Below are 26878 nucleotides of genomic sequence, written 5' to 3'. Positions count from 1 at the left end.
ATTTATTGCCTACCTCATGCCTTTTGCACACATTGTATATAGATTCTCTTTTTTTCTACCATGTTATTGACTTGTTTATTGTTTACTCCATGTGTAACTCTGTGTTGTCTGTTCACACTGCTATGCTTTATCTTGGCCAGGTCGCAGTTGCAAATGAGAACTTGTTCTCAACTAGCCTACCTGGTTAAATAAAGGTGAAATAAAAATAAAATAAAAATCCATTATTAGAGTGGCCAATGATTTCAAGTCTGTATGTAGGCCTCTGAGTTAGTGATGGCTGTTTAACATGGCCTTGATGACATGATGGCCTTGAGATAGAAGCTGTTTTTCAGTCTCTCGGTCCCAGCTTTGATGCACCTGTACTGACCTCACCTTCTGGATGGTAACAGGGTGAACAGGCAGTGGCCCAGGTTGTTGTTGTCCTTGATGATCGTTTTGGCCTTCCTGTGACATCGGGGGCTTTAGGTGTCCTGGAGGGCAGGGAGTTTGCCCCCGGTGATGCGTTGTGCAGACCTCACTACCCTCTGGAGAGCCCTGCGGTTGTGGGCGGTGCAGTTGCCGTACCAGTTAAAATAAAAAGTAACACAATAAGAATGACAATAACGAGGCTATATACAGGGGTCACCGGTACCAAGTCAGTGTGCAGGGGTACAGGCTAGTTGAGGTACTCTGTTCATGTAGGTGGGGGCGAAGTGACTATGCATAGGTAACAAACAAACAGCGAGTAGCAGCAGTGTACAAATTGTCCGGTGGCGATTTTTATGAATTGTTCAGCAGTATAATGGCTTGGGTGTAGAAGCTGTTGAGAAGCCTTTTGGTCCTAGACTTGGCGCTCCGGTACCGCTTGCCGTGCCATAGCAGAGAAAACAGTCTATAACTTGGGTGACTGGAGTCTCTGACAATTTTCTGGGCTTTCCTCTGACACCGCCTATTATTAAAGGTCCTGGATGGCAGGAAGCTTGGCCCCAGTGATGTACTGGGCCATTCGCACTACCCTCTGTAGCGCCTTACGGTCAGATGCCGAGCTGTTGCCATACCAGGCAGTGATGCAACTGGCCAGGACGCTCTCGATGGTGCAGCTATAGAACCTTTTGAGAATCTGGGGAACCATGCCAAATCTTTTCAGTCTCTTGAGGGGGAAAAGGTTTTGTCTTGCCCTCTTCACGTCTGTCTTGGTATGTTTGGACCATGATAGTTCGTTGGTGATGTGGACTCCAAGAAACTTGAAACTCTCGACCCACTCCACTACAGCCCCGTTGATGTTAATGGGGGCCTGTTCGGCCCACCTTTTCCTGTAGTCCACGATCAGCTCCTTTGTCTTGCTCACATTGAGGGAGAGGCTGTTGTCCTGGCACCACACTGCCAGTTCTCTGACCTCCTCCCTATAGGCCGTCTCATCGTTTTCGGTGATCAGGCCTACCACTGTTGTGTCGTCAGCAAACTTAATGATGGTGTTGGAGTTGTGTTTGGCCATGCAGTTGTGGGTTAACAGGGAATACAGGAGGGGACTAACTACACACCCCTGAGGGGCCCCAGTGTTAAGGATCAGCGTGGGAGACGTGTTGTTGCCTACTCTTACCACCTGGGGGCGGCCTGTCAGGAAGTCCAGGATCCAGTTGCAGAGGAAGGTGTTTAGTCCCAGAGCCCTTTGCTTAGTGATGAGCTTCGTGGGCACTATGGCGTTGAATGCTGAGCTGTAGTCAATGAACAGCATTCTCACATAGGTGTTCCTTTTGTCCAGATCAGAAAGGGCAGTGTGGAGTGCGATTGAGATTGTGTCATCTGTGGATCTGTTTGGACAGTATGCGAATTGGAATGGGTCTAGGGTGTCCTGGAGGATGCTGTTGATGTGAGCCATGACCAGCCTTTCAAAGCACTTCATGGCTACCGACGTGAATGGCACGAGGCGGTAATCATTTAGGCAGGTTACCTTCACTTCCTTGGGCACAGGGATTATAGTGGTCTGCTTGAAACATGTAGGTATTACAGACTTGATCAGGGAGAGGTTGAAAATGTCAGTGAAGACACTTGACAGTAGGTCCGCGCATGCTTTGAGTACACATCCTGGTAATCCGTCTGGCCCAGCGGCTTTATGAATGTTGCAGTGGGTCTAGGGTGACAGTTATGGTGGAGGTGATATGATCCTTGACTAGTCTCTCAAAGCACTTCATGATGACAGACCTGAGTGTTACGGGGCGATAGTCATTCAGTTCAATTACCTTAGCTTTCTTGGGAACAGGAACAATGGTGGCCATCTTGAAGCATGTGTTTTGACAGCAGACTGGGATAGGGAGAAAATGAATATGTCCGTAAACACACAAGCCAGCTGGTCTGCTCATGCTCTGAGGACGCGGATATGGATGCCGTCTGGGCCGGCATTCTTGCGAGGGTTAACACGTTTAACTGTCTTACTCACGTCGGCCACGGAGAAGGAGGGGGTAGTGGGCCCTGGTGCAGTCCTTGGTAGTGGGCCCTGGTGCAGTCCTTGGTAGTGGGCCCTGGCGGTGGCACTGTATTATCCTCAAAGCGGGCAAAGAAGGTGTTTAGTTTGTCTGGAAGCAAGACGTCGGTGTCTGTGACGTGGCTGGTTTTCTTTTTGTAGTCTGTGATTGTCTGTAGACCCTGACACATACGTCTTGTGTCTGAGTCATTGAAATGCGACTCCACTTTGTCTCTATACTGACGTTTTGTCTTTTTGATTGCCTTGCGGAGGGAATAACTACACTGTTTGTATTTGGCCATATTCCCGGTCATCTTTCCATGGTTAAATGCGGTGGTTCGCGCTTTCATTTTTGCGCGAATGCCTCCATCTATCCACGGTTTCTGGTTAGATGTTAAGTGTTTGACCCTAGTTTTTAATTATCTGTGGATGGAAGCTATTTGATGTTGTAGAATGAACACATCCAGGTAATGGCTCTGGTTGAGAGGTATGGGTCTGAGAGTGGACTGACAAAGTTAGTTTCGCTCTCACAAGTCCCTTACTCTCCTAGGGTCCTTCAAATGCTGTCCATTGCAACCTGTGTATGTGTGTTTGTGTGTGTGTGTTTGTGTGTTTGTTACTCAGGTCTGGCCATTTAACCTCCATCTCTCTCTCTTTGATCTGTGTTACCCAACCGACCCTGAGGGAATACAAAACCCATTCTGACCACATCTCACACACACACACACGCGCACGCGCACACATACACACACGCACACATACACACACGCACACACACACATACACACACACACACACACACACACACACACACACACACACACACACACACACACACACACACACACACACACACACACACACACACACACACACACACACACACACACACACACACACACACACACACACACACACACACACACACACACACACACACACACACACACAAGCTCAAATGCACGGACAGACAGTCGCGGGTTTTTAACCCCATGCTAGAGGAGAGAGAGGATTGTGATGGCTACATGAAGGTGTAGATTCATCTTCCTCAGACTATGATAACATTACAATTGTCCTCTCTCTTTTCCCATATAGTAGCAACAAGGACAGTGAAACATGTCCACTCACCTTGGACCACAGAGAGGAGAGAGGTGGAATAGTTGGAAGATATGTTGTATGGACACAGGAGAGATAGAGAGAGAGAGAGAGAGAGAGAGAGAGAGAGAGACAGAGAGAGAGGGAGACAGAGAGAGAGATAGACAGAGAGAGAGAGACAGAGAAAGAGGGAGACAGAGAGAGAGAGAGACAGAGAGAGGGATAGAGAGAGAGAGAGAGAGAGAAACAGAGAGAGAGAGACAGAGAGAGAGGGAGACAGAGAGCGAGCGAGAGAGACAGAGAGAGGGAGAGAGAGACTGAGAGAGAGAGAGACAGAGAGAGAGAGACAGAGAGAGAGAAAGAGAGAGAGACAGAGAGAGAGAGACAGAGAGAGAGAGAGAGAGAGAGAGAGAGAGAGAGAGAGAGAGAGAGAGAGAGAGAGAGAGAGAGAGAGAGAGAGAGAGAGAGAGAGAGAGAGAGAGAGACAGAGAGAGAGACAGAGAGAGAGAGACAGAGAGAGAGAGAGACAGAGAGAGGGAGAGGGAGAGAGAGAGACAGAGAGAGAGAGCAACAGAGAGAAAGAGAGAGAGAGGGTAGAGAGAGAGAGGGTAGAGAGAGAGACACAGAGAGAGACAGAGAGAGGGAGAGAGAGAGACAGGGAGAGAGAGCAACAGAGAGAAAGAGAAAGATAGAGAGGGTAGAGAGAGAGAGGGTAGAGAGAGAGTGAGAGAGAGAAAGAGAGAGAGAGGGTAGAGAGAGGGTAGAGAGAGAGAGAGGGGGGTAGAGAGAGAGAGAGAGGGGGGAGAGGGTAGAGAGAAGGTAGAGAGAGAACACTGAGGAGAGAGAGGTGGAAAAGGTGTACGGAAAGAGGAGAGAGATAGATAGAGACAGAGATAGAGAGAGAGAAGGGGAGAGAGACGGAGTGGGGAGAGAGAGAGATCACACAGAGGAGAGAGAGAGAGATGAAAGAGGAGTGAGAGGTTATTGATGCATGGAGGCCTGTTCAGTCCATTTGCACCTCATCATCAGCAGAGCAGAACACTACCATTCTAATGGACAATGTGTGTGTGTGTGTGTTCTCTGCCCGTTTGTTTCTCTAACTTCCTCCATTTAACCTTGGCTTTCTCTTTCTATAAGCTTGGCAGGAACGGTCCAGTGTAACATCAGAACAGGTGGTCATCATTTCAGGTTGGCACAAGTACAGTACCTGTTGACCCTGTCTTTAATAGGCGACAATAGACATGATGCTTATTTATACATCAGATTCATGTGTTATTACTGTGCTTCATGTAATAGCAGAACCAAATGGCCTGGATTGCAGTTGAGATTACATAAAACATTTATGGTGCATGTGATCATTGCTATTCGAGATTCTGTGCAGATTCTTACAGCAATTGTGAAGATCTCCACAGACCTTTGATGACCCATGCACGCTATCTTGAACATGCACACTTCATATGATTACATAAGATATAAATGTATGGTTACAGTAACCTCAAAATGTGGCCATGGATGTGTTACTCATTTTAAGGTTGAATGAAGGTTAATTTGTAAAATAGCCTTGATTTTGGGTTCTTTACTGGATTATAAAATTTATATTGAATTGTTTTTGGTAGACAACTTAACTGCTGCTTGGAGAGTTCCGTCTGAACCGTTGGCTTCATCCCATTCTTGAACTTTTATTTGTGGTTGAGCTGGAGATGTGAATCCATCATATTATTTCTCCACTGGTCGAAAAGTGATTGGGTTATTTATTGTCATTTCAAAAGTGATATTGAGTTGTGTTTGGTTGTCAATGCAACCAAACATCACCGTTTGAAGGAGAAGTATCTTCTGCTTGGATAGTTCCATCTGTACCACTGACTCAGTCTGGCTTTATTACAGTTTTCTTGACGGATTCACGTCTCCATCTCAACCAAAAATCAAAGTCAAAGAACAGTACTAAATCAAATCAAATCAAAGTTTAAATAAAGTTTGATTTGATTTAGTACTGTTCTTTAACTTAGATTTTTTTCAAATGTTGATATTTGGTTGTGTTGACAACCTAACACAATTCATTGTCATTAAAAATCATTAAATTTCAAGTCAACCAGAGCTTGAAACCCCAGGCCTATTGTATTGTAAATGTTTAGTTGAATCCTGGGTTTAATTGAAACAACACCTGACTTGGTAAAATGTTATATAGGCCTAAATATTGATGATATATGATTTATAATGTATGGTTACATTTCATTTGCTCTGTTAAACCTACCCATTGGAATGACTTCAATAGCAACAGTGAATCTATTTAGTTATTAAGAGATCTCTCAACAATCATTCTCACAATAGCACATTGGTAATAGTCAGTGACAAATAGCTAAGCTGGGCTGGGCTTGGTTAAAACCCTGGATGGGAGACCAAATGAATAGCAGTAGATGAATCAACTCTCCAGTAGGAGGCGCTGTAGACAGATCAACTCTCCAGTAGGAGGCGCTGTAGATAGATCAACTCTCCAGTAGGAGGTACTGTAGATAGATCAACTCTCCAGTAGGAGGTGCTGTAGACAGATCAACTCTCCAGTAGGAGGTGCTGTAGGTAGATCAACTCTCCAGTAGGAGGCGCTGTAGACAGATCAACTCTCCAGTAGGAGGTGCTGTAGAGAGATCAACTCTCCAGTAGGAGGTGCTGTAGGTAGATCAACTCTCCAGTAGGAGGTGCTGTAGACAGATCAACTCTCCAGTAGGAAGTGCTGTAGGTAGATCAACTCTCCAGTAGGAGGCGCTGTAGACAGATCAACTCTCCAGTAGGAGGTGCTGTAGAGAGATCAACTCTCCAGTAGGAGGTGCTGTAGGTAGATCAACTCTCCAGTAGGAGGCGCTGTAGGTAGATCAACTCTCCAGTAGGAGGCGCTGTAGACAGATCAACTCTCCAGTAGGAGGTGCTGTAGAGAGATCAACTCTCCAGTAGGAGGTGCTGTAGGTAGATCAACTCTCCAGTAGGAGGTGCTGTAGACAGATCAACTCTCCAGTAGGAGGTGCTGTAGAGAGATCAACTCTCCAGTAGGAGGTGCTGTAGGTAGATCAACTCTCCAGTAAGAGGCGCTGTAGACAGATCAACTCTCCAGTAGGAGGTGCTGTAGAGAGATCAACTCTCCAGTAGGAGGCGCTGTAGACAGATCAACTCTCCAGTAGGAGGTGCTGTAGACAGATCAACTCTCCAGTAGGAGGTGCTGTAGAGAGATCAACTCTCCAGTAGGAGGTGCTGTAGAGAGATCAACTCTCCAGTAGGAGGCGCTGTAGACAGATCAACTCTCCAGTAGGAGGTGCTGTAGGTAGATCAACTCTCCAGTAGGAGGTACTGTAGATAGATCAACTCTCCAGTAGGAGGCACTGTAGACAGATCAACTCTCCAGTAGGATGTGCTGCCCAGTCTATAGTTTTTTTCTGAAAGTGAATATAACATGGGAAGATCTGACATTATTTTTAGGTGCAAACTCAACATACACTATATATACAAAAGTATGTGGACACCCCTTCAAACTAGTGGATTCGGTTATTTCAGTCACACCCGTTGCTGACAGGTGTATACAATTGAGCACACAGCCATGCAATCTCCATAGACAAACATTGACAGTAGAATGGCCTTACCGAAGAGCTCAGTGACTTTCAACGTGGCACCGTCATAGGAAGCCACCTTTCCAACAAGTCAGTTTGTAAAATTTCTGCCCTGCTAGAGCTGCCCCGGTCAACTGTAAGTGCTGTTATTGTGAAGTGGAAATGTCTAGGAGCAAAAAATGGCTCCCCAGCGAAGTGGTTGGCCACACAAGCTCACAGAACAGGACCACCGAGTGCTGAAGCGAGTAAAAATGGTCTGGGGCTCTGTGGGGTCTGTTTGCAACACTCACTACCGAGATCCAAACTGCCTCTGGATGCAAAGTCAGCACAATAACTGTTCGGGAGCTCCATGAAATGGGTTTCCATGGCCGAGCAGCCGCACACAAGCCTAAGATCACCATGCGACATGCGAAGCATTGGCTTGAGTGGTGTAAAGCTCACCACCATTGGACTCTGGAGCAGTGGAAACACGTTCTCACGCATCAACCATCTGGCAGTCCGACAGACAAATCCGGGTTTGGCAGGAGAACGCTTCCTGCGCCAATGCATAGTGTCAACTGTAATGTTTGGTGGAGGAGGAATAAAGGTCTGGGGCTGTTTTTCGTGGTTCTGGCTAGGCCCCTTAGTTCCAGTGAAGGGAAATGTTAACGCTACAGCATACAATGACATTCTGGACAATTCTGTGCTTCCAACTTTGTGCTTTGTGGCAACAGTTTGGGGAAGGCTCTTTCCTGTTTCAGCATTCAGACAATGCCCCTGTGCACAAAGCAAGGTCTGTACAGAAATGGTTTGTCGAGATCGGTGTGGAAGAACCTGACTGGCCTGCACAGAGCCCGAAACCTCAACCCCATCGAACACCTTTGGGATGAATTGGAACGTCGACTGCGAGCCAGGCCTAATCGCCCAACATCAGTGCCCAACCTCACTAATGCTCTTGTGGCTGAATGGCAGCAAGTGCCCACAGCAATGTTCCAACATCTAGTGGAAAGCCTTCCCAGAAGAGTGGAGGCTGTTATAGCAGCAAAGGGGGGACCAACTCCATATTAATGCCCCTGATTTTGGAATGAGATGTTTGACGAGCAGGTGTCCACATACTTTTTGGTCATGTAGTCTATTTTCTACAAGGTTAATCTATGTCGACATTTGGTTACCATGGTGACATAACCCTGTGGTTGACATTTCACCTCAAAACAACAGTTTACTTTGACTTCTTTCAAATCCAATGTATTTTCCACATAGATTCGACTTCATAATACGTTGACAAATTACATTGAAACAACATGGATTCAACCAGTGGGAAGTTTTTATATGTGTGCTTATACAGTTGCACACACGCAGACACACAAATATAATAAAATAGTATTTGTCACATGCACCGAATACAGCTGGTGTAGACTTTTCCATGAAATGCTTGTTTTGAGCCCTTCCCAACGATGCAGAGTTTAAAAATAGTCTATGGCTTGGGTGGCTTGGGTGGCTGGGTGGCTTGGGTGGCTTGGGTGGCTTGGGTGGCTTGGGTGGCTTGGTGGCTGGAGCCTTCGGTAATTTTTCGGGCCTTCCTCTGACACCGCCTAATATAGAGGTCCTGGGTGGGAGGGAGCTTGGCCCCAGTGTTGTACTGGGCAGTCCGCACCACCCTCTATAGTGCTTTGTGGTCAAGGGCAGTGTATTTACCATACCAAAGGTGATGCAGCCAGTCAAGATGCTTTCGATGGTGCAGATGTAAAACTTTTAGAGGATCTGAGAGCCCATGCCGAATCTTTTATGTTTAAGTTGCAAAAGCAAGTGAAGTAGTTTAATATACAAAGTGAAATAAATAATAATAATGAACAGTAAACATTACACACACAGAGATGTTCCAAAAGAATAAAGCCATTTCAAATGTCATATTATGTAAATATACAGTGTTGTAACGATGTGCAAATGGTTAAAGTACACAAGGGAAAATAAATAAACATTAATATGGTTTGTATTTACAATGGTGTTTGTTCTTCACTGGTTGCCCTTTTCTTGTGGCATCAGGTCACAAATCTTACTGCTGTGATGACACACTGTGGTATTTCACCCAGTAGATATGGGAGTTTATCAACATGTGATTTGTTTTTGAATTCTTTGTGGATCTGTGTAATCTGAGGGAAATACGTGTCTCTAATATGGTCATACATTTGGCTGGAGGTTAGGAAGTGCAGCTCAGTTTCCAGCTCATTTTGTGAGCAGTGTGCACATAGCCTGTCTTCTCTTGAGAGCCAGGTCTGCCTACATTGCCCTTTCGCAATAGCAAGTCTATGCTCACTGGGTCTGTACATAGTCAAAGCTTTCCTTAAAACCTCTTAAGGATCCGCCCCTTTTTTTCAATTTTAAAATGACATGCCCAAATCTAACTGCCTGCAACTCAGGCCTTGAAGCAAAGATATGCATATTCTTGGTACCATTTCAAAGGAAACACTGAAGTTTGCGGAAATGTGAAATTAATGGAGGAGAATATAACACAATAGATCTGGTAAAAGATAATACTAAGAAAAAAACAACTGTTCTTTTGCATTTTTTTGTACCATCATATTTGAAATGCAAGAGAAAGGCCATAATGTATTATTCCAGCCCAGCTGTAGTTTAGATTTTGGCCACTAGATGGCAGCAGTGTATGTGCATTGTTTTAGACTGATCCAATGAACCATTGCATTCTGTTCAAAATGTTGTATCAAGACTGCCCAAATGTGCTTAATTTGTTTATTAATAACTTTTCATCTTCAAAACTGTGCACTCTCCTCAAGCAATAGCATGGTATTATTTCACTCTAATAGCTACTGTAAATTGGACAGTGCAGTTAGATTAACAATAATTTAAGCTTTCTGCCAATATCAGATATGTCTATATCCTGGGAAATGTTATTGTTAGCCTACGTTAGCTCAACCGTCCCGTGGAAGGGACACCGATCCCAAAGAAGTTTTTAGGTTTGGGTCTGTCACAGTGTATAGGTATTCTGCCACTGTGTACTCTCTGTTTAGGGCCAAATAGCATTCTAGTTTGCTCTGTTTTTTTGTTACTTCTTTCCAATGTGTCAAGTAATTATCTTTTTGTTTTCTCATGATTTGGTTGGGTCTAATTGTGTTGCTGTCCTGGGGATCTGTGGGGTGTGTTTGTGTTTGTGAAATGAGCCCCAGAACCAGCTTGCTTAGGGGACTCTCTCCAGGTTCATCTCTCTGTAGGTGATGGCTTTGTTATTGAAGGTTTGGGAATTGCACCCTTTTAGGTGGTTGTAAAATGTAATGTCTCTTTCTGGATTTTGATAATTAGCGGGTATCGGCCGTATTCTGCTCTGCATGCATTATTTGGTGTTCTACGTTGTACACTGAGAATATTTTAGCAGAATTCTGCATGGAGACTCTCAATTTGGTGTTTCTGCATGCAGTCTCTCTCTCTCTCTCTTTCTCTCTTTCTCTCTTTCTCTTCTCTTCTCTTCTCTAACCCCAATCAGTCCCAGGTCCCCATCCATCTCAGCTTGTTTCTGTCGTAGCACGGCCAGGCAAACAATATGTGACCATCACATGGCTCCATCCACTTTAGAATGACAAAGTGTGTGTGTATGCCTTTGTGTATCTGCCCGTGTGTGTGTGTGGTAACAGCTATCTCTGCATGTGGCTACCAATTAATTATTATTATTACTAATTTTAATGTTTACCAACCTCTCTCCTTACATTAGATACTTACAGCTATGGATCAGGCTTAAATGATTCTTATAGCTATGGATCAGGCTTAAATGATTCTTACAGCTATGGATCAGGCTTAAATGATTCTTACAGCTATGGATCAGGCTTAAATGATTCTTACAGCTATGGATCAGGCTTAAATGATTCTTACAGCTATGGATCAGGTTTAAATGATTCTTACAGCTATGGATCAGGTTTAAATGATTCTTACAGCTATGGATCAGGTTTAAATGAGTCTTACAGCTATGGATCAGGCTTAAATGATTCTTACAGCTATGGATCAGGCTTAAATGATTCTTACAGCTATGGATCAGGTTTAAATGATTCTTACAGCTATGGATCAGGCTTAAATGTAGACACCTAGAGCTGCACCACTCTGTGTGTGTGTGTGTGTGTGTGTGTGTGTGTGTGTGTGTGTGTGTGTGTGTGTGTGTGTGTGTGTGTGTGTGTGTGTGTGTGTGTGTGTGTGTGTGTGTGTGTGTGTGTGTGTGTGTGTGTGTGTGTGTGTGTGTGTGTGTGTGTGTGTGTGTGTTAATCAGAAAGGCCAGTTATGTTTATTGGGTTGGTAAGTGAAGAGACTGAACAAAGAGAGAAATGAGAATGAATCAGATGAGATCTGTTGCTTCGTTCATTACATTTTCTTTCCTTCATTTGTCTGGCTATTTTTGTTTTTACATATTCAGCATGTAAACACCACATTGTCTCATTAATGTAAAATCTTGTGTTTTCTCTCACAGATACACTACATCTACATCTACATCCGACATGTGGAGGCACCACGGTGCATCAATAAAAGATGGCTTTTCTCAATCCAACGCACAAGAAGGGTGTGTGTGTGTGTGTGTGTGTGTGTGTGTGTGTGTGTGTGTGTGTGTGTGTGTGTGTGTGTGTGTGTGTGTGTGTGTGTGTGTGTGTGTGTGTGTGTGTGTGTGTGTGTGTGTGTGTGTGTGTGTGTGCGTGTGTGACAATAAGGTCTATCTTTCTATATCTATCCCTATAGACGTCTATCTTTCTACATCTATCCCTATAGACGTCTATCTTTCTACATCTATCCCAGACTTCTATCTTTCTATATCTATCCCTATAGACTTGTAACGTTCGTCGTCTGAAGATGAGAAATCATCGGACCAAAGCGCAGCGTGGTAAGTGTTCATGTTAACAGAACACTAAACAAAATAACAAAGAGAATGAAACGAAATGAAACAGTCCTGTCTGGTACAGACACAAAGACAGAAAACAACTACACACAAAACACAGGTGGGAAAAGGCTACCTAAGTATGGTTCTCAATCAGAGACAATGATAGACAGCTGCCTCTGATTGAGAACCACACCCGGCCAAACACATAGAAATAGAAAACATAGAACAAAAACATAGAATGCCCACCCCAACTCACACCCTGACCAACCAAAATAGAGACATAAAAAGGATCTCTAAGGTGAGGGCGTGACAAGACTTCTATCTTTCTACATCTATCCCTATAGACTTCTATCTTTCCATATCTATCCCAGACTTCTATCTTTCTACATCTATCCCTATAGACTTCTATCTTTCTATATCTATCCCTATAGACTTCTATCTTTCTATATCTATCCCAGACTTCTATCTTTCTATATCTATCCCAGACTTATATCTTTCTACATCTATCCCTATAGACTTCTATCTTTCTACATCTATCCCTATAGACTTCTATCTTTCTATATCTATCCCAGACTTCTATCTTTCTATATCTATCCCTATAGACTTCTATCTTTCTACATCTATCCCGATAGACTTCTATCTTTCTACATCTATCCCCATAGACTTCTATCTTTCTACATCTATCCCTATAGACCTCTATCTTTCTACATCTATCCCTATAGACTTCTATCTTTCTATATCTATCCCTATAGACCTCTATCTTTCTACATCTATCCCAATAGACTTCTATCTTTCTATATCTATCCCTATAGACCTCTATCTTTCTACATCTATCCCAATAGACTTCTATCTTTCTATATCTATCCCAGACTTCTATCTTTCTATATCTATCCCTATAGACCTCTATCTTTCTACATCTATCCCTATAGACTTCTATCTTTCTACATCTATCCCTATAGACCTCTATCTTTCTACATCTATCCCTATAGACTTCTATCTTTCTATATCTATCCCTATAGACCTCTATCTTTCTACATCTATCCCTATAGACTTCTATCTTTCTATATCTATCCCTATAGACCTCTATCTTTCTACATCTATCCCAATAGACTTCTATCTTTCTACATCTATCCCGATAGACTTCTATCTTTCTACATCTATCCCCATAGACTTCTATCTTTCTACATCTATCCCTATAGACCTCTATCTTTCTACATCTATCCCTATAGACTTCTATCTTTCTATATCTATCCCTATAGACCTCTATCTTTCTACATCTATCCCAGACTTCTATCTTTCTACATCTATCCTGGACTTCTATCTTTCTACATCTATCCTGGACTTCTATCTTTCTACATCTATCCCTATAGACTTCTATCTTTCTACATCTATCCCGATAGAGTATAATATTTTTGATTGTTTACCATACAATGCTATTATCATAATAGTACCTGCATTTTATATAAACTTCTCGCAATAATATACAGTATGCCTTCTACCTTTTGATAAACAAATAAACATATTACCTTTTATTGTTCGCTTTTATCATTAGTAAACTCACTTAAATGGTTATCTGTTGTTCTGTAGTCACTTTCATTGTCAGATGGACAAGAGAGAGAGAGAGTGGGAGAGATAGAGAGAGATAAAGAGAAGGCTAGAGATAGATAGAGAGGACAGGCTATCTATCTGGTGTTTTCATTCCAGCTAAACAATAAAGATAAGTGTTCTAAATGCCCGCTCGTCACTCAGTTCACAGACCTCCTCCCCCTCTCCATCTCTCTGTTCGCACCGGGTGAAATCCATCCCTCCATCTCTGCCTCTCTAAAATCCATTAGCTAACTCACCCCCTCACCTCCCCCTCTTATTGAACAGACTTATTACAGAGCGAGATAACTCCCCCGCCCCCGCCCCCACCTCTCATTAGCACAACGCACAGTAAATTACCAGCAGGAATTACTGTTGATTTACCAGGTCTTTCTGAATCAATGATCACACAGAGACTCCCATTGTTAAGTCACAGCAATGATTTCTGTGTGACAAGAGCACACACAAACACAAAGAAAACCTGACCTTCCAGAGAGATAGAACACACAGAGGATGTTCCTCTCCTAACACTATGTGTTATTACTGGGCAGCAACGATACAACATATTGTTTACTGGCTTCACACTGCAGAAACTGACTGGTGTCAAACTGAAACTGACTGGTGTCAAACTGAAACGGACTGGTGTCAAACTGAAACGGACTCCTTTTTCTCTTCTTCTCTCAGCTTTAGTCACATCCATTCTTCCTCTCTCAGCTTTAGTCACCTCTATTTTTCCTCTCAGCTTTAGTCACCTCTATTTTCCCTCTCAGCTTTAGTCATCTCCGTTCTTCCTCTCTCAGCTTCAGGCTACACATCTATTCCAAATGTTATTACTACTCTTAAAATGTGGACAGAATTCCGTCAATTCTGTGATTTCTCTATTCAAGGCCCTATATGTAATAATCACCTCTGAACTGGATTCAGCTTTTAGGATGTGGCAGAGAAATGGCCTTACTAAGTTTAATTACTTCTATATTGACGGCGCCTTTGCCAATTTTGACAACCTCACTTTAAAATGTAATCTACCCCATTCAAGTTGATATACAGTAGGTATTTCCAAATCTGTCAGTTTATTCACACTCAAAGCCCCACCTTTGCATTTCTACCACCCGGATTGGGGTTGGATGCCTGTCACGCCCTGGCCTTAGTATTCTTTGTTTTCTTTATTATTTTAGTTAGGTCAGGGTGTGACATGGGGAATGTTTGTGTTTTGTCTCGTTTTGGGTGGTTATATGGTAAAGGGGGTGTTGGGTTTAGTGTATGGGTTTGTGTTGAGTGAATGTTTCTAGGTATGTCTATGGTTGCCTGAGTGGTTCTCAATCAGACACAGATGTCTTTCATTTGTCTCTGATTGGGAGCCATATTTAAGGCAGCCATAGGCATCATGCGTTTGTGGGTAATTGTCTATGTTCTATGTTGCATGTGTGCACTTAGTCCTTATAGCTTCACGTTCGTCTGTCGGTTGTTTTGTTCATTTTGTAAGTATTTGTTTTTTCCTTCATTAAAAGAAGATGTATTTTTCACGCGCTGCGCCTTGGTCCTCTCTCTCTTATCAAGACGATCGTGACAATGACCTTTTGATAACACCATTTCAACTAATGGGACTCATATCATATATATTTTTTAATAGTAATGTCCCTTGATAACCCATCAATTAAAATCTGATCTGAGTGGGAATAGGAACTTGGTGGAGAGATCTCTGAGGAAGTCTGGAAGAGTGCCTTACTCAGGGTAAATGAAAGCTCTTCTTGTGCCCGGCTCAACATTGTACAGTTTAAGGTACAGTACTTAACTGTATCCATTTCAGTAATTCAAGATTATCCAGAATTCCACCCAATTTTGATGGTACATGTGACAGGTGTAAAAGCGGACTTGACCCATATGTTCTGGTCCTTTCCACATCTGGTACATTACTGGTCAACTATATTCAAAACACTTTCTGAAACATTTGATATAGAGTTGCAGCCCAGTGCAGAAATAACTATTTTTAAGGTCCAGAAGTCCTTCCCTGTCCAATAGACGACTAGATGCCATTGCTTTGCCTCCTTGTTAGTCCTCAGAAGGATTTTATTGTATTGAAAATCTGTCAATCCTCCGTTAGCCTTTCTTTGGCTAAAAGATTTAAGAGGTTACTGCTGTATAGACCTATAGGATCACCTTCCTCCAGATTAGTATACTTTTTGCTTTAGTTTATATATACGTAACTCAATGACTTTTAAAAATGTGTTTTAAGGCATTCTGGGTGGGGGGGTACAAAAATGGTTGATGGGGTAGGTCAGGCGGACAAACAGGGCAAACAATGTGCAATGTCTTAATGTTTTATCTAGCAAAAATATATAATAAAAAAAATTAAGAAAACCACACCTTTGTGTGTGTGTGTGTTTCGCTTCATGCTGAATCCAAGAGAAGCCGACTCCCTTGAGCCACACGAGTCACTACTCTAATTCAAATCATTAAGTCCCAGGACTAGTTTTGTCAAAGTGAACCCAGCATTAAGTCTGTAAACCCCATCATTCAATTGACCTCCCCTTACTGCTAATATCTCAGTGTTTTTACAACTCACTTTACTGGTCAGCAGATCATCAGCTCTGTGACTAGATCCAACAACCAGTGCTGAGACCCCTGGCTACACGTATCCGGTTAGAACCCGGTGGTACACACAAACACTGTCTAACCATCCCAGATTGCATTTCCAGTGCTGAGACCCCTGGCTACACTTATCCAGTTAGAACCCGGTGGTACACAAACACCGTCTAACCATCCCAGATTGCATTTCCAGTGCTGAGACCCCTGGCTACACTTATCCAGTTAGAACCCGATGGTACACAAACACCGTCTAACCATCCCAGATTGCATTTCATTACTGCTTCCTGGTCGATCTCCCTTTTTGCATTTCGGAACCCTGGAGTAACTGAACCCTGGAGTAACTGAACCCTGGAGTAACTGAACCCTGGAGTAACTGAACCCTGGAGTAACTGAACCCTGGAGTAACTGAACCCTGGAGTAACTGAACCCTGGAGTAACTGAACCCTGGAGTAACTGCGGAGACCCAGGAACACTGTGAGGTCCGCAGAATCCTCCGATCTGTCTTTTTAAACAAATTCATCCCATCACAGCCTCCTGAATTTAAATATGTAAACGATAAAAAACGGATCATTTTCTGCTAATAATTGTAAATGCATATGATGACTGAATTAATTGTGGTGGGCGTGCACAGTATGTGAATAATAACTCCAGAATCATCATTAACTAATAGGTTTAGGAAGCTGGTCAATACGGTCTGGCTCTGGCTCCTTGTTCCTCATTGTGCTGAATTGACACCTGGTATGTAAAGTACATAATCACAGAGAACAATGAACATGGAATTATCACAGAGAACAATCACAGAGAACAATCACAGAGAACAATGAACATGGAATTACGTCAAATAAACGTCAAATATCATCTTGAGCTGGTGAGATCAAGTTGTCGAGGACATAGAGAACTCTTCCCAAAACACAACATAGAACAGAGAGAAGGTCACAGACAAGAGGTCACTTTCATTTACAGTCATATTGTAAAAGTCCAAAAGTAATTTTACAGCAGAATTTTCATTAAAAAATGATAACAATCCATACAGTAGATTATATTTTAATGCACTTCCCCTAACTAACCAGCATCTTCAGACACACCAGAGTGAAAAAAGACACCAGCTATTTGGTTTGGCTGTTTTTGTCTCCTCAATACAAAACTTTATAATTACGATGAAGCGCTGTACAAAGCAACGTTTCCAACTAGAGGTTAATTCATTTGAAACAGACACCAACCCCTCCTCGATCTGAACAGCATGGTGAAAGCTTCACGCCAAGCCCTCCTCGATCTGAACAGCATGGTGAAAGCTTCCTCGATCTGAACAGCATGGTGAAAGCTTCACGCCAACCCTTCCTCGATCTGAACAGCATGGTTAAAGCTTCACGCCAACCCCTCCTCGATCTGAACAGCATGGTAAAAGCTTCACGCCAACCCCTCCTCGATCTGAACAGCATGGTAAAAGCTTCACGCCAACCCCTCCTCGATCTGAACAGCATGGTGAAAGCTTCACGCCAACACTTCCTCGATCTGAACAGCATGGTGAAAGCTTCACGCCAACCCCTCCTCAATCTGAACAGCATGGTGAAAGCTTCACGCCAACCCCTCCTCGATCTGAACAGCATGGTGAAAGCTTCACGTCAACCCTTCCTCGATCTGAACAGCATGGTAAAAGCTTCACGCCAACCCTTCCTCGATCTGAACAGCATGGTGAAAGCTTCACGCCAACCCCTCCTCGATCTGAACAGCATGGTGAAAGCTTCACGCCAACCCCTCCTCGATCTGAACAGCATGGTGAAAGCTTCACGCCAACCCTTCCTCGATCTGAACAGCATGGTGAAAGCTTCACGCCAACACTTCCTCGATCTGAACAGCATGGTGAAAGCTTCACGCCAACCCCTCCTCGATCTGAACAGCATGGTGAAAGCTTCACGCCAACCCCTCCTCGATCTGAACAGCATGGTGAAAGCTTCACGCCAACCCTTCCTCGATCTGAACAGCATGGTGAAAGCTTCACGCCAACCCCTCCTCGATCTGAACAGCATGGTGAAAGCTTCACGCCAACCCCTCCTCAATCTGAACAGCATGGTGAAAGCTTCACGCCAACCCTTCCTCGATCTGAACAGCATGGTGAAAGCTTCACGCCAACCCCTCCTCGATCTGAACAGCATGGTGAAAGCTTCACGCCAACCCCTCCTCGATCTGAACAGCATGGTGAAAGCTTCACGCCAACCCCTCCTCGATCTGAACAGCATGGTGAAAGCTTCACGTCAACCCTTCCTTGATCTGAACAGCATGGTGAAAGCTTCACGCCAACCCTTTCTCGATCTGAACAGCACGGTGAACGCTTCACGCCAACCCCTCCTCGATCTGAACAGCACGGTGAAAGCTTCACGCCAACCCTTCCTCGATCTGAACAGCACGGTGAAAGCTTCACACCAACCCTTCCTCGATCTGAACAGCATGGTGAAAGCTTCACGCCAACCCTTCCTTGATCTGAACAGCATGGTGAAAGCTTCACGCCAACCCTTCCTCGATCTGAACAGCATGATGAAAGCTTCACGCCAACCCTTCCTCGATCTGAACAGCATGGTGAAAGCTTCACGCCAACCCCTCCTCGATCTGAACAGCATGGTGAAAGCTTCACGCCAACCCCTCCTCGATCTGAACAGCATGGTGAAAGCTTCACGCCAACCCCTCCTCAATCTGAACAGCATGGTGAAAGCTTCACGCCAACCCTTCCTCGATCTGAACAGCATGGTGAAAGCTTCACGCCAACCCCTCCTCGATCTGAACAGCATGGTGAAAGCTTCACGCCAACCCCTCCTCGATCTGAACAGCATGGTGAAAGCTTCACGCCAGCACCTGACAACACCCAAGTCTATCAACAGGCAGTCTTCTGCGCAAAATTCTCAAGAACAGAAAGTCCGATTCTATATCCGGCAACAGCTTGAAGACGCACAATGGACTGACAGAGAGAAAGATAGAGAAAAACAGACCAATAGAGAGAAAGAGAGAAAAACGGACCAATAGAGAGAAAGAGAGAAAAACGGACCAATAGAGGGAAAGATAGGGAAAAACGGACCAATAGAGAGAAAGATAGAGAAAAACGGACCAATAGAGAGAAAGAGAGAAAAATGGACCAATAGAGAGAAAGAGAGAGAAAAACGGACCAATAGAGAGAAAGATAGAGAAAAACGGACCAATAAAGAGAAAGAGAGAAAAACGGACCAATAGAGAGAAAGATAGAGAAAAACGGACCAATGGAGAGAAAGAGAGAGAAAAACGGACCAATAGAGAGAAAGAGAGAAAAACGGACCAATAAAGAGAAAGAATAAAAAACGGACCAATAGAGAGAAAGAGAGAAAAACGGACCAATAAAGAGAAAGATAAAAAAATGGACCAATAGAGAGAAAGATAGAGGGAGAAGGAGAAGAAGAGGTGGAGGAGAGGGAGAGGAGGAAACGGTTGACTAAGGTGAATAAAGTGTTTGAGTGTGTGTAAATACTGTAAAGTGGTAACCAGGGTCGAGCATGGACTGATGTTTGGAATTTGGAGTTTAGATTAGAAAACGACAGTTGGTGGAAATCCAAACCAACTGCTATCAGAATAAGATGCTGCTTTTGGACATAACATTTAAAAAAACATTTTCAAATCAGGAAAAACGAAACTTTTATTAACCTACAAATAAAAATAAATAAAATAGATAACATTTTGGGATGGGAAATAACAATGTCTAGACAATACAGCCCCAAACAAACTAAATACAAAATACAACATGTGAGATCACATTTACACAGTGGGTGACAAAACATAACTCTGTGACACTTTGACACTTATAAACTAACACAGAACAAACTAGAATTAGGGTCAAGAAGCAATGCAAAATGTACACATCCAAAAGATAAATACATTATTTAAATGAGAACTTTATATAGAAATCACTGTTTTGTATCCAAATCCGTGGTTCTCATTTTTGCAAAGTATAGATGATGAGAGCTTGACAGTGAAATGACCATCTGTGTCGAGAGTTGCCTTAAGACATATTCATGTTTATATTATATTTAGAAGTATAACTTTGGTAAAACAAAGTAAAATAAATCAAATCATAAACCCATCATTTTTATATTTATAGACACAAATATATTACATAAATTGTCATTCTATTCTGATATTTCATCAAATGTGTTTTCTGATGGAAATTAAAAGGGAATTGCACATCTCTGATTCTTATTCTATTTCTGTGATAAGTTAGCAGCAAAAATCTTTGTCAAAAGTTATCTTTCAGCTCAGTCTGTTTGAATCCTTTAAAAGGACAATCCACAGTTGAAACAATAACAAAGTATGGTCCCCGCCACTTTCAGTAAAAAGCTGAGAGATGGAAAAATGTAACCACTCTCAAATTCCTAGACATGGCTATGGATGCAAGGCATGACCATCCATGATATGGACATTATAATTTGAACTGTGTAAACAGTGTTTGTTTACAGTTACTAAATGTAAACTGATACAAGACAGCTTAGTTACAACCCATGTTAACTCCTATCCAGTTATGTCAGAGCAATCTACTTACACAAACCCTTATAGCCAATCAGCGTCAGTGTTGTTTGTATGTGTTACAGTCTGTAGGAAGGCATACAATAGATCTAACTTAAACATTATACCAATAAATACACATACAAATAAATGCTTTTGTCATGAGGTCAGTACTATTGTCACTCAATTGTGATGTGGACACGGTCATGAGGCATCTTACAGTCCTTCCTCAATTAAATTACATTAAATTCAGTTTGATTCAATTCAATTTAAATAACTGTATTATTCGACTCCAAGGTGTGTCTGAGAAGGTTCACAAGTTCACCAGGAAGGAAATGACATCAACAAATGTTATTTTTGTCGTTTTCTTCTTCCTTCTTCCTTCCAATGAGATTCCTTCTAGAAAGGCCTGAGTTTAACCATTTTGAGTTGAGTGTTCTGTTCAGGTCCAGAGGGTTGGAGTGTGACACAGAGACACGTCAGACATGTTCCTCTCTGTCAACATTCCCAAATTCTCAACGTTCACAGATCTACATGGATGGATCAATCATCCCGGGAATCACTGTTTGTGGGAAGAGAGGAAAAGGAGTGAGACAGAGACAGAGAGAAAGAAAGAGAGAGAAACAGAGAGAGAGAGAGAAACACACAGAGAGAGAAAGGTCAGTCTGTGTTTCATCCGTCATCAGAACAGTCACATAACGGCATCTGGTGTACAAAGATATCTCTCTCTCTCTCATCCTCCTTTCCCCTCTCACTTTCTCTCTCTATCCCTCTCTCTCTCTCTCTCATCCTCCTTTCCCCTCTCACTTTCTCTCTCTATCCCTCTCTCTCTCTCTCTCATCCTCCTTTCCCCTCTCACTTTCTCTCTCTATCCCTCTCTCTCTCTCTCTCTCATCCTCCTTTCCCCTCTCACTTTCTCTCTCTATCCCTCTCTCTCTCTCTCTCACCCCCTCAAAACCAAAACATCCCTCTGTGTTTCCGCCAACTTGGAACACAGGCTGCAGTTGAAACAGCCTTCCACTCTCGTTGTGTTTTCAGAATCTCTTCATGCTATGCTGTGATCTAACCAGCTCTTCCAAGACTATGTCCCATGAGCCCCAATTCCCTATGTAGTGCACTACACATGGCCAAGTAGTGCACTATGTAGAGAATAGGGTGCCATTTAAGGACTGTTAACTGTAACCCTTTGGATTGCGTTCACTAGCGTACCACACACTCCTGCACGGGCTCTGTTTAATTTTTAATGTTTGTTTGGATATATTTTAGATGTTATTTATAAGAAAATATGTATAAAACCCATATGAACTGTATTCATGATTAATAATTCTATTACACAAAATGTCTGATATAACACATGCCTTATTTTATTTCCCTGTATAGTTCAAATCAGGATTATGTCTCTATTGCCACTCATTCCCATTAGACTGGTTTGGGTTTCTGCTGATCAATACGGCCCCAGGAAACTGCGTAACGCCACCGATTCTGCTGCCTTATCGTGTGCTTCTCTCTCATAGTGCCAACATGAAGTGATGACAGATGAGACAGGAAATAGTGAAAATAAATAGGCTCATGGTTAATAGACGTTGTTTTTGATTGGAGTCATGTGTGGTTTTGATGTGCCAATAGATTTAGATTGGAGTCATGTGTGTGGTTTTGATGTGTCAATAGATTTAGATTGGAGTCATGTGTGGTTTTGATGTGCCAATAGATTTAGATTGGAGTCATGTGTGTGGTTTTGATGTGTCAATAGATTTAGATTGGAGTCATGTGTGGGGTTTTGATGTGTCAATAGATTTAGATTGGAGTCATGTGTGGGGTTTTGATGTGTCAATAGATTTAGATTGGAGTCATGTGTGGTTTTGATGTGTCAATAGATTTAGATTGGAGTCATGTGTGGTTTTGATGTGTCAATAGATTTAGATTGGAGTCATGTGTGGGGTTTTGATGTGTCAATAGATTTAGATTGGAGTCATGTGTGGTTTTGATGTGTCAATAGATTTAGATTGGAGTCATGTGTGGTTTTGATGTGTCAATAGATTTAGATTGGAGTCATGTGTGGGGTTTTGATGTGTCAATAGATTTAGATTGGAGTCATGTGTGGTTTTGATGTGTCAATAGATTTAGATTGGAGTCATGTGTGGGGTTTTGATGTGTCAATAGATTTAGATTGGAGTCATGTGTGGGGTTTTGATGTGTCAATAGATTTAGATTGGAGTCATGTGTGGGGTTTTGATGTGTCAATAGATTTAGATTGGAGTCATGTGTGTGGTTTTGATGTGTCAATAGATTTAGATTGGAGTCATGTGTGGTTTTGATGTGTCAATAGATTTAGATTGGAGTCATGTGTGTGGTTTTGATGTGTCAATAGATTTAGATTGGAGTCATGTGTGTGGTTTTGATGTGTCAATAGATTTAGATTGGAGTCATGTGTGGGGTTTTGATGTGTCAATAGATTTAGATTGGAGTCATGTGTGTGGTTTTGATGTGTCAATAGATTTAGATTGGAGTCATGTGTGGTTTTGATGTGTCAATAGATTTAGATTGGAGTCATGTGTGTGGTTTTGATGTGTCAATAGATTTAGATTGGAGTCATGTGTGTGGTTTTGATGTGCCAATAGATTTAGATTGGAGTCATGTGTGGTTTTGATGTGTCAATAGATTTAGATTGGAGTCATGTGTGTGGTTTTGATGTGCCAATAGATTTAGATTGGAGTCATGTGTGTGGTTTTGATGTGACTGGTATTATAGACAGTGAAGAACATAGTCAGTTGGTTTTCTTCTAATCAACCTCTCCCCTTAACTTCCCTTATGCTCCCTCTCAAACCCTACCTATATCAACCTCTCCCCTTAACTTCCCTTATGCTCCCTCTCAAACCCTACCTATATCAACCTCTCCCCTTAACTTCCCTTATGCTCCCTCTCAAACCCTACCTCAATCAACCTCTCCCCTTAACTTCCCTTATGCTCCCTCTCAAACCCTACCTTTATCAACCTCTCCCCTTAACTTCCCTTATGCTCCCTCTCAAACCCTACCTTTATCAACCTCTCCCCTTAACTTCCCTTATGCTCCCTCTCAAACCCTACCTCAATCAACCTCTCCCCTTAACTTCCCTTAAAATCTGTCGTTCTGCCCCTGAACAAGGCAGTTAACCCAGTGTTCCTAGACCGTCATTGAAAATAAGAATGTGTTCTTAACTGACTTGCTTTGTTAAATAAAGGTCAAATAAAATAAATAAATAAATAAAATATGCTCCCTCTCAAACCCTACCTTAATCAACCTCTCCCCTTACTTCCCTTATGCTCCCTCTCAAACCCTACCTTAATCAATATCTCCCCTTACTTCCCTTATGCTCCCTCTCAAACCCTACCTTTATCAACCTCTCCCCTTAACTTCCCTTATGCTCCCTCTCAAACCCTACCTCAATCAACCTCTCCCCTTAACTTCCCTTATGCTCCCTCTCAAACCCTACCTTTATCAACCTCTCCCCTTAACTTCCCTTATGCTCCCTCTCAAACCCTACCTTTATCAACCTCTCCACTTAACTTCCCTTATGCTCCCTCTCAAACCCTACCTCAATCAACCTCTCCCCTTAACTTCCCTTAAAATCTGTCGTTCTGCCCCTGAACAAGGCAGTTAACCCAGTGTTCCTAGACCGTCATTGAAAATAAGAATGTGTTCTTAACTGACTTGCTTTGTTAAATAAAGGTCAAATAAAATAAATAAATAAATAAAATATGCTCCCTCTCAAACCCTACCTTAATCAACCTCTCCCCTTACTTCCCTTATGCTCCCTCTCAAACCCTACCTTAATCAATCTCTCCCCTTACTTCCCTTATGCTCCCTCTCAAACCCTACCTTTATCAACCTCTCCCCTTACTTCCCTTATGCTCCCTCTCAAACCCTACCTTTATCAACCTCTCCCCTTACTTCCCTTATGCTCCCTCTCAAACCCTACCTTTATCAACCTCTCCCCTTACTTCCCCTATGCTCCCTCTCAAACCCTACCTTTATCAACCTCTCCCCTTCTCGTATGCTCCCTCTCAAACCCTACCTTAATCAACCTCTCCCCTTACTTCCTTATGCTCCCTCTAAAACCTTACCTTAATCAACCTCTCCCCTTAACTTCCTTATGCTCCCTCTAAAACCTTACCTTAATCAACCTCTCCCCTTAACGTCCTTATGGTCCCTCTCAAACCCTACCTTTTTTCTCTCCCTCCCCTCCTCACCCCTGTTCTCATCCCCCTCCTTCCCCATGACACCGAGGCTATATCCTCACTCCCCCACCCCCTTTATACGGAGACCACAGAGGGATTCCTGTCCTGCTCCACTCCACTAATTCTCTGCTTAAGTCCTAAGTGTCTCCAGCTCTGTGGGATTGTGTTTCTGTGTGTCTGAGCAGCACACCGATGGACAGGTAACTGTGTAGAGAGGACGAGAGGAAAAGAGGAAGAGAGAGAGGGAGAAGAGAGGGAGAGAGGAAGAGAGGGAGAGAGGGAGAGATGAGAGAGAAGAGAGGAGAAAGAAGAGAGGAAGAGAGAGAGAGGGAGTGAGAACCTCTATCAACCTGTATGGACCTTCTGGTAGACTAAAACAATGGATAGACCTTATGGCAGACTAAAACAATGGATAGACCTTATGGCAGACTAAAACAATGGATAGACCTTATGGTAGACTAAAGCAGTGGATAGACCTTATGGCAGACTAAAGCAGTGGATAGACCTTATGGCAGACTAAAGCAGTGGATAGACCTTATGGCAGACTAAAACAATGGATAGACCTTATGGTAGACTAAAGCAGTGGATAGACCTTATGGCAGACTAAAGCAGTGGATAGACCTTATGGCAGACTAAAGCAGTGGATAGACCTTATGGCAGACTAAAGCAGTGGATAGACCTTATGGCAGACTAAAGCAGTGGATAGACCTTATGGCAGACTAAAGCAGTGGATAGACCTTATGGCAGACTAAAGCAGTGGATAGACCTTATGGCAGACTAAAGCAGTGGATAGACCTTATGGCAGACTAAAGCAGTGGATAGACCTTATGGCAGACTAAAGCAGTGGATAGACCTTATGGCAGACTAAAGCAGTGGATAGACCTTATGGCAGACTAAAGCAGTGGATAGACCTTATGGCAGACTAAAGCAGTGGATAGACCTTATGGCAGACTAAAGCAGTGGATAGACCTTATGGCAGACTAAAACAATGGATAGACCTTATGGTAGACTAAAGCAGTGGATAGACCTTATGGCAGACTAAAGCAGTGGATAGACCTTATGGCAGACTAAAGCAGTGGATAGACCTTATGGCAGACTAAAGCAGTGGATAGACCTTATGGCAGACTAAAGCAGTGGATAGACCTTATGGCAGACTAAAGCAGTGAATAGACCTTATGGCAGACTAAAGTAGTAGATAGACCTTATGGCAGACTAAAGCAGTGGATAGACCTTATGGCAGACTAAAGCAGTGGATAGACCTTATGGCAGACTAAAGCAGTGGATAGACCTTATGGCAGACTAAAGCAGTGGAAAGACCTTATGGCAGACTAAAGCAGTGGATAGACCTTATGGCAGACTAAAGCAGTGGATAGACCTTATGGTAGACTAAAGCAGTGGATAGACCTTATGGCAGACTAAAGCAGTGGATAGACCTTATGGCAGACTAAAGCAGTGGATAGACCTTATGGCAGACTAAAGCAGTGGATAGACCTTATGGCAGACTAAAGCAGTGGATAGACCTTATGGCAGACTAAAGCAGTAGTTCCCACATGATTCACTGTTTCCCTGCTGTGACCAACCTGAAGGATTTAGTTTTTTTTCGTATGACCCACAAAGTCAACACAACACTTCAGCCTCTCTGAAGGGCTAAACCTTAAAGCTATTTTCAGCTAGCTTAGTATTAGCCACAACACACCACTGGCTTCCTCTGATCATATGAGAAACAACTGGACTAGAGGAAGACAAATACAGAGAAAGGGAAGTCCCGTGGACAAGGAAAAGAGGAGAAAACCCCCTGTGGAGAGGGAGTGATGGAGGGTGGAGTGAACCAATATAATCAACAGAAAAGAGGGAGGAGAAGAGAAGGTTTGATGGGTGATTAAATGAAGAAAGAGAGAGAGAGAGAGATAACATACTTCAGGAGAAGGCCAGACCCTGAAGAGAGCTGGAGGGGGAGTCCACAAAAGACTGATCTACTGGAGGGGAGGAAGAGAGGGAGAT

The 26878-nt window shown here is 43.0% G+C and overlaps 1 protein-coding gene across 3 annotated transcripts in view; it reads right to left on the bottom strand.

Annotated features, from left to right (window-relative positions):
- Positions 1-19781: 19781 nt before the first annotated feature.
- LOC139574692 (transcription factor COE1-A-like) overlaps positions 19782-26878 on the bottom strand; it is a 111431-nt gene continuing 104334 nt past the window's right edge. Inside the window, exons 16-17 of one of the 3 annotated variants that reach the window (XM_071399498.1) lie at positions 26794-26853; positions 19782-21224 (exon numbers count right to left, since the gene is read on the bottom strand). In XM_071399498.1, the coding sequence (XP_071255599.1) occupies positions 26795-26853 (59 nt within the window). In that variant the 3' untranslated portion in view covers positions 19782-21224; position 26794. The remainder of the gene's footprint in view (positions 21225-26793; positions 26854-26878) is intronic. The other 2 variants (XM_071399499.1, XM_071399500.1) reach the window with 2 other exon arrangements.

This window comes from Salvelinus alpinus, chromosome 4 (assembly GCF_045679555.1).
Source record: "Salvelinus alpinus chromosome 4, SLU_Salpinus.1, whole genome shotgun sequence".
NCBI classification, from domain to species: Eukaryota; Metazoa; Chordata; class Actinopteri; order Salmoniformes; family Salmonidae; genus Salvelinus; species Salvelinus alpinus.
This window is presented reverse-complemented; position numbering and strand designations above follow the sequence as displayed.